We start from the raw sequence: 8,310 nt of genomic DNA, 5'->3' as shown, positions 1-8,310 counted from the left end.
CCCAGCAAGCACCACGGTTCAATGCAAAACCAAACACAAAGCTGGTTTATTCACCTGGAAAAAATGTTGAAGCTTTTGCAATAACGTTACTGCGTGTATGTACAGATACCCAGCTAAATGGACTGGGGGGAAAAAAGGTTACAAACACAGCATTCTTCCAAGAACAGATGGAAACAACTGTCAAACACACAGCCAACTCGATTTATGCATTTATTTAAGTAGCAATTTATTCTCTGGTCTCTTTTGCGGAGAGGCTGGTTTCAGCTGTTGGATTGACCACATTCCCCCCTCCCCAGTCAGAATGCCTGTGGTTTCCCCCCTACCCAAACACCCCACCCCAACCATAATCCTTCACTTGTTATCCTTTATCTCGGCATAATCCCCCCCCCCCCAAAATACCACAGAAGTTGCCTTAAAAATGTCACCCTTTGAAAAGTCCCTGCATTCGCATCTCCTGTTAGGCCCTGAGCCTGTTCCGCACCACACACACTGAAGATCCCCTGTTCCAAGCTTACCATGAGGTCACAAATTAGCAGAGGACAATCAGCGGTTTTCCCCCAAGTGTTTTATATCCATCCTTTCACACGCACAACCTTTTCTCTTTTTGTCTTTTTTGTCATTTTTTTACACAGCCAAAAAAAAAAAAAAAAAAAAAAAAGATTAAACATAATAAACTCCCAAACCTTTTGTACAGAGAAAAACTAAATGGAGAAACATCTTTTTTTTTTTTTTTTTCTTCTTCTCATATTAGTCCAAGTATTATCCTCCATGTCGTCTCTCAGGTTTTGCAATTTAATAGGGAAGGGAGACACACAAACATACCAAATACAGTTCTGTGTGTCTGTGTGAGGCTCTGTGTGTAGTAGGCAAATGTCAATAAGTCGCTCTCGCTTGCATCATCTCTCCAATGCCGTCTGGTTTATATGTATTACAAACAAATAGATCTTGGCCATGTCTACGATAGTGTGAATATGCATGTGTGTTCTGTGTCATAAGTTAACAATATGAGTCTAAACCTGTGTGTGTGGGTCAGTACATGTGTATGATGTTTGTGTGTGTCTGTGAATGCATGTGTGTATGTGTACGTGTGTAAGGAAAGTCTCTAGGCCAGTCCGAAGCCCTCTGAGCATTCCTGAATGGCCATCAGCAGCATGTGTCTCAGCTTCTCATAGCTCTCGTATGCTGGAAGGTCCAGCTGATTAAAGCTGCAACAGAAAAAGTGGAAGAGTGAGAGGAGGTGAGGTGATGAGGGGACAGACGGTAATTTCTAACCTTAACAACGTTAACATGAAGCCCTGTGGGAATGACCATAAAAACGTACCAAGTGTGCGCAGAGGGCAGGCGGTCAGTGGAGCGGTCGTCACGGTGTATTTGGAACTTCTGGATGCCGTTCATGCCCTCCAGGGCGGCGAAGCCCTGCAGGGGCACCTTGGACGTGCCCGTGACAAACTGCAGGAATTTGGCCCGGTCGGCTTGGTCGAAGGAGCGCAGGGCACGCCAGAACCACTGGATCTGAGGGGGGGGGGGGGGTGGGGCAGCAGAGAGGAGAGACAAACTGAGCGGCTGGTTCTGGCTTTATGACAACGCCGCTACGTTAAGCCTGCGTAGGAGGGTGCCACTATGTGTAATCTGCAGAGACCGTAGAGACTCTGCCAAAGATTTAACGTTCATTGGGAGTAAGTACATCCATACAGCTCCGGCTTCATTCTTGTAAAATAAAATAACCATGTGTTTGTGTCTACCACTATGGAGCTCGCTTATACTTCTAGGGCTCCATGTGGGTGTCGAGTCACACAGTATAGATGAACCAGCAATTGAAATGAGTGTAGTGCTGCATTTGCACTGGTCATCTCTAGTGTACTGTGTGTGTGTGTGTGTGTGTGTGTGTGTGTACCTGTATAGAGCTGGCCTGGTACTTGTGGTACTCTGTGTTGGCCTTCAGGTCGTCAATGTCGATGACCGGTAGGCCAGAGATGAGCAGCTCCAGCTCCTGCTCAGTGAAGATAGAGATGAGCCGCTTGGGAATGATCTCATAGAAACCCTCCAGGTAGGCTGACAGCTGCTTGCGAATGGCACCTACACAACAGACAGACAGACAGACAGACACACACAGACACACACAGACAGAGAGACAAAGAAAAACAGGAGAAAAAAACCATCAGTGTAGGAGAGATAAACATTCAGAAGCTGGGTGCCTGAGAGACTAATATTCTTTGAGGCTATTGTTTGGCAGCCTGAGGGGTAAAGCGCTGCTTCTACAGGGCTCTCGTCTGGAGCATGTACTGCACTGAGGCACTTCCCATTGAGGAGTGGAGGGAAGCGGGCGCTCAGTTCACTCACCGGTCATCTTCATCTGGCACACCAGATGCACGTACTCCTTCTTGTTCTCCTCCGTCACCACGATGTTGGCTCCGTTGGGCTTCAAGTCTCTCACCTCGCACACCCCAAACTCCTGGACCTGTGGAGTCAGAGAAGAGGGACGATCAGGCGCCGCTCTCTTGCCATCGCAACTCCACAGAAACGAGGACTCCAGCGAGGCGAATCGCGAAAGGAAAAAAAGTGTATGGATGTCTCACCTCTGTGCTGAATGTCAGCTCATAGCCCAGAGTGGACACGTCATTCTCAAGCAGGTAGACCAGACCCTGGAAGAAGGGGTAGTCTTCACTCTCCATGTCTGTATACCTGTAGGACAGAGAGCAGAGAGAGGCAGTGTGAGTACTATGCACACTCTCAAAAGAACACAGAACTATTCAATGAGTCACCAGAAGAATGGATTCCCTGCATACTGGCCACTGAGTGGACAGTGCCGAGGAGGCGGCCGTACCTGACGCTCTTGCCCAGGATGTGCTTGTAGAAGCTGCGTGTGAAGTAGCACTCCAGCAGCCGGTTGTCGTACACGGCCTTGGCCACCACTCGACCCACAAACTTGAAGTAGCTGAGGTGGTTGGGGTTGCAGTGGGACGAGGGGTTGATGGTGTAGGTGACGCGGTCGCCGGGCGACGTGCGGAACAACGCGTACATGGGGTTGAACATCTCCCTCGAGATGATCATGTACCACTCCCTCAGAAGCCCACCAGCGTCCTGGCCCTCCTCGCCCTCAAACACGATGTAGCTGTGCACAGCAACGGGGAGAGGGTGAGCAAGGTGTGTGTGTGTGTGTGTACGCATGTGTGGGAGAGTACCTGGGTTTGTTTTAGAGTGCATATTTTGTGGTGTGTGGGGGTTTGTGTGAGTCAGAGTGTGTGTGTGTGTGTGTGTGTGTGTGTGTGTGTGTGTGTGTGTGTGTGTGTGTGTGTGTGTGTGTATATATATATCTGCGCGTGCAGTCACAAGGAATGGATTATAAAAGTGCACAGTCTGTTCCTGTGTCCTCTGGATTTGTGCCATTGTGTTCTCTGTGGGGGTTATGATGGGCTTTTGAGTGTGTGTGTGTGTGTGTGTGTGTAATCTGTTCCTGACCATTGAGGCCTGATGGTGCACACCAGTGTGTATTGATTTTGCGTGTGTCAGTGTAGGAGGTGCGGAGGTGCATTTCTGTGTGAGTGTGTGTGTGTGTGCGTTTTAATTAGACTGGTGTCTTGCTGTGCACTGCCTCCCTGAGGCGCTGTGAAAAACCCCAAAGTGGCAGAATTTGGATAAAGGTGTGTGACTAGGTATGAGTGTGCGCGTTTTATATGGTGAGATTGTGTATGCTTTCATGCAAGTGTAAGTGTGAGTACATGAGAAAGCAAGGGTGAGAGTGTGTGTGTGTGTGTGTGTGTGTGTGTGTGTGTGTGTATGAGTGAGTGTGAGTGTGTGTGTACATGAGATAGCAAGGGTGAGAGTGTGAGTGAAGTGAGAAAAAAACAGAAAGGAAGAGAGAAGTGTGTGCACACACACGTAGCAGGGGGAACTCACAGTCTGTTCTTCATGTCCTCTGGGCTCTTGCGGTGCAGCTCCCTGTACGAGTCCTCAAACACGTGGTCTCTCCTCACGTGAACGGCCATGTCCTCCTTCCTCAGGCCCTCGTCTAGACGCTCCAGCTCCTGACGGAAATACCTTGGCGCAGACACACACGCAATTAGACACACACAGATATGCACACATACCGAGAATCACGTTGAATAATCATAGTGAAGAGGGCTCCGAGATTAAGGATTATTTCTAGATAGAATACGCAGGAAATAAGAGGTGCAGAGAGGGGAAAGGGGCCTTACTTGCGTTTGACATCAAAGTCTAGGATGCGGATGTAGTCGACCAGCACGGCAAAGGGGCCATCTGCCAGGTGAGTGGTGGACTGGCGCAGGATCTGGTTAAGCACTGTACGGTGGGTCTCTGTGGAGAGATGCATACACAGAGAAAGAGAGAGAGACAGAAAGACAGAGAGACAGAGACAGAGAGAGAGAGAGAGAGAGGAGAGTAGTAAAGAGGTCAATAGGATCCGATTTGCTCATAATTCCACTCTGTCCCTAGTCAGTTCTTTACAGCATGTAACAGGATTAAAGGGGGAACAATTGTCTCTTGGAACTGTATTATGGTAATGTACAAGTGAGTGAGTGTGTGTGTGAGAATGTGTGTTTGAGTTGAAGAGGATAGTGGGATAAAAAGAAAGAGAAAGACTTACCAGCAAAGCGCAGGAATTTCTGGGTGTCGGGGGGCAGGTTGGAGGAGATGTGCATAGAGGAAGGCTCTCGGGAGAAGAAGGGGTCAAGGGAGGACGGCGTGGCAGGGGTGAGGGGCGCGGGGGACAGTGGTGCCGGATCATCCTTCAGGTGGGACAGCTGGCTCTCTCGTGTGTCGCGCACCGGCGGCTTGCTCTCACGCTCTGTGGCGTGCACCAGGAAAAACGCCTCCACCGCTGGCTGCAACACTACACACACACACAATACAAGAGTGTCACACACACACCTGCACTACAAATCATGGGCGAGGTCTCCAGATAAGGTTGTACACTGTGAAAAGACTTTCTTTCAGGCCACTTAAAAGCGCCATTTCCCACACAGATCCATCAACACCCATGATGCACAATAAGGAGACTTCACCGCTGACTAATATGGCGGCTCAGTGTGTCCATCAATAGCTTGCTATGGCGGATGCACAGCGGCGCCACGTGTCCCCCGGTACCTACCCAGAACTGCGTGCTGGTCATGCGACTCCTCCAGCTCCTTCAGGCACTCGCCCAGCATGTCCCACAGCTCGTCCAGGAGGAGCTGCTCGCTGAGTAGGGGCAGGTCGGGCAGTCGCTCCTCCTCCGCCGCCTGACTGCTGCCCTCCTCTCCTGCACAGCAACACACAACACAATAACCGTTAACCAATACCCCCTCTAGTCATGTATGATCAGTTGCCGGGGAGACGCGGGTCGTTGTGGGTGCACGGGAGCTGGAGATTTGTACCCAAGGGTGCGCCATCCTGCTCCAGGGGTGAGGGCTGGTCCACGTCCATGGGGGAGTCGTCTCGCTGGGCAGCCGGCGGCTCTGATGCAGAGTGCACCTCAGACTGAGGTAAGGGGAATGGAGGGAAGCAGACGGTTAGATGTTAGAATAAACTTGGTCATGAATGAGCTCGTCGTCTGCGTCTGTGGGTGTGTGTGTGTGTGTGGGTGGGGGTGTTTGACAGTGTATGTATACACACGCGCCCTTTTGTGTGAAAGTGAGTGAACTACACATCATCATTTAAGAAGAAGAGCAGTCCCATCATATGCACCGTTATTAGGGATTAGTCTGCCATGCAATAACAGGCAGAACATGAGGGGGGAGAGTAGGAAGGGAGCAGAAGCTCTATGCAATGGCAGCCAGCCACAAGAAAGACACACACAAACCCATACACACACACACTCCAAGCGTGACAGATGGAGAAAAAGTGAGCGATGAAGAAAAAGCAGACAGCCAGACCAGGAAGGCAGGCAAGCAGTACACTCAGCTCCGTCTCTAAGCCATAACATGTCACACACACACACACACAACAGGCTGTCAGTCGACAGGAAGATGGAGGGAGATTTTGAGTGGCTGAGAGGCAGTGATAGAGGCTGTCTGTTGAGTGTCTACCACCATATCAAAATCCATGTGTGAGGGGGTTGGAGGTGAGTGCCAAGCATGTAAAGGTGAGAGCTGCCTGGAGTAAGGACATGGTTGAGGTGTGTGTGCTTGCTAAAGTGGCTGTGTGTGTTCACTGTTGTGTGTGTGAGCTTGCCGAGGTGGCTGTGTGTGTTTTCACTGGTGTAATTCAAGGAGAGGATTCAGCTGTGCTAGTGAGCCACTGCTTTACTCTGCATGTATGAGGTGAACAGCATCAGAATCATTGTAATTACTTAGCAGCTCGTCGGCTTCTATGATTAGCGAGACACATATGCGATACCACCGTGATTTAAACTTATCGACAGGATTTTTGCATGGAGTCAGGGACATACAAGTGGTCAAAAGTCTGTTAATGAAAAGGAGTGTAGCAACTAGACAGTAAGCAGACGTAGGTAGTCGATGTATGAGAAGATGGCATGATGGGTAATGGAAAGGTCCTATGTATTGAGTGTAGGAGCTACAGACTATAGCAGGGTATAGAACTGATGTGTATACATTTATATGTGTGATCTGGAGCCTTTCATGCCAGTTGCAGATGGAACAGCATGAGCGTGTGTGTGTGTGTGTGTGTGGTGTCCTGTACATGAGCGGTGCATGTATGGGGTGAGTAGTGTGAGTAGCAGGCTGGCTGCTGTCAGTGCGGCCCATGCTAACCGTGGCGGTGCTGGCCGTGCCGGGAGGGGGGGCGCTGTGGGCGGCGGCGGCCACGGCAGCAGGGGCAGGCGGGGCTGAGGGTCCGGCAGACACAGCAACGGCAGCAGCAGCGGCGGCAGAGGAGGAGGTGGTGGTGGTGGTGGAGGTCGGGGGGGCCTGTTGCAGGCGGCGAGCCCGCTGGCCCTCTCTCACCATCTGAATGATGGCGTCCGCCTCGGCCTCCAGCTGTCGCACTGCAGCCTGAATGCTGCTGGCTGAACCAAGACTGGTGGAGCCTTCAGGGGACAAGAAAGGAGAGGGAGAGAGATGGTTAGGGGAAAAACAAGCAAACATTTGAAGTGGAAGCAGCTAACCAAGTTAGGCTCCACCACCAGCATTTTCTTTTTTGCGTCAAATTTACATTAAACATTCCTTTCTTGTTTTTTTTCCCCACGATTTCAATTTACTTCCACATTACAAATTCGCTTCTGCCTTTTCTGCTTCAGGTTCACAACATACAGAAAACCTAACCAAACTCTGTGCCACTGCTTGAGTACACAGTGCGTGGATTTTGCAGTGGTCACCTAGATCTAGATCAGTACGTTTTTAACTCTTATAATTATAGCCACTGGGAATCTAGAGCAGTATGTGGCCATGCTTCACGTCTTTGATTCCTGAGCCATCTGCCACACAGCAGTGGCTCAGGGTTCCACTACCTTATGCTCAAGCAAACACGGATTGCATTTTACTCTGCATGCTCACACAGCTGTCATCCCTTTTGAGTTAAAACATCTGGTCCTACCCTTGTTTTAAGAAATCTGTTTTCCAGGACATTGTACATAAAAATGGCTTTTCATACATGCATGCATACTAGACAGCCTGAGAAACTGTTCCACCGTAGCCTAATCTACCCCCTGGCATTATGCAATTTATCCACATGATCTATAGGCCTAAGCCCCAATCAATCTTAAAGGCATTTTACATTATTCCCACTAGTGATTTTCTTCTGAAGATTTTTAATATCTAGAAGACCTGAGAAGACTTCCCAAAAGAATTTGATAGGAAATTATGTGATATTGTAAGCAAACAAAAAGGTGTGTTTATGTGTATGTTTATACATACAAAGGAAGCATTTTCAGTAGTCTACTTGATATGCTTTTTTGGTAGGTGAGTAGGTACGTGTGCGTGTGTGTGTGTGTGTTTGTGTGTGTGCGCGGGTCTCACTCAGTCGTCCGGTCTGCTTGGCCTTCTTGTTGGCACGGCGCGTGTCCTCACGCAGTTGGATGATGACCTGCAGCACGCGCAGGAAGAACTTCTGCGTGGACGTCTTGGAGGTGAGCGAGCTCATGCACGGCAGCTGCAGCTCGCGACCGCCTAGCGGGCGCTTTTGCGCCGCTACGATCACTACGCTCTCCGATCCATCAAACCTGACCGGGTGCAGAATAAACGCCAATCAACAGTGGTCGAGGTTTGACAAAGATGAATTGCCAGGAGTTATGTCTAGTTTTGAACTAAATGGGGCTTCGTACAAAAAAAAAAATGACATTTACCCTGGAATGAGTCTCCCTTGCCAGAATCTATTGTTGGATTACACCAGATCAGACTTTACATTTCAACATTTCCA

The 8,310-nt window shown here is 49.6% G+C and overlaps 1 protein-coding gene across 12 annotated transcripts in view; it reads right to left on the bottom strand.

Annotated features, from left to right (window-relative positions):
- Positions 1-406: 406 nt before the first annotated feature.
- huwe1 (HECT, UBA and WWE domain containing E3 ubiquitin protein ligase 1) overlaps positions 407-8,310 on the bottom strand; it is a 46,386-nt gene continuing 38,482 nt past the window's right edge. For 11 of the 12 annotated variants that reach the window (XM_080832901.1, XM_080832907.1, XM_080832902.1 and 8 more), the window contains exons 70-83: positions 8,237-8,263; positions 7,911-8,113; positions 6,708-6,982; positions 5,373-5,475; positions 5,108-5,257; positions 4,604-4,849; positions 4,197-4,314; positions 3,898-4,038; positions 2,825-3,112; positions 2,577-2,682; positions 2,341-2,458; positions 1,895-2,076; positions 1,322-1,512; positions 407-1,205 (exon numbers count right to left, since the gene is read on the bottom strand). In XM_080832901.1, coding sequence (XP_080689027.1) covers positions 1,103-1,205; positions 1,322-1,512; positions 1,895-2,076; positions 2,341-2,458; positions 2,577-2,682; positions 2,825-3,112; positions 3,898-4,038; positions 4,197-4,314; positions 4,604-4,849; positions 5,108-5,257; positions 5,373-5,475; positions 6,708-6,982; positions 7,911-8,113; positions 8,237-8,263 — 2,251 coding nt within the window. In that variant the 3' untranslated portion in view covers positions 407-1,102. The remainder of the gene's footprint in view (positions 1,206-1,321; positions 1,513-1,894; positions 2,077-2,340; positions 2,459-2,576; positions 2,683-2,824; positions 3,113-3,897; positions 4,039-4,196; positions 4,315-4,603; positions 4,850-5,107; positions 5,258-5,372; positions 5,476-6,707; positions 6,983-7,910; positions 8,114-8,236; positions 8,264-8,310) is intronic. The other variant, XM_080832904.1, reaches the window with a different exon arrangement.

The sequence above is a fragment of the Sprattus sprattus genome (genome assembly GCF_963457725.1).
Source record: "Sprattus sprattus genome assembly, chromosome: 2".
Taxonomy (NCBI): Eukaryota; Metazoa; Chordata; class Actinopteri; order Clupeiformes; family Clupeidae; genus Sprattus; species Sprattus sprattus.
This window is presented reverse-complemented; position numbering and strand designations above follow the sequence as displayed.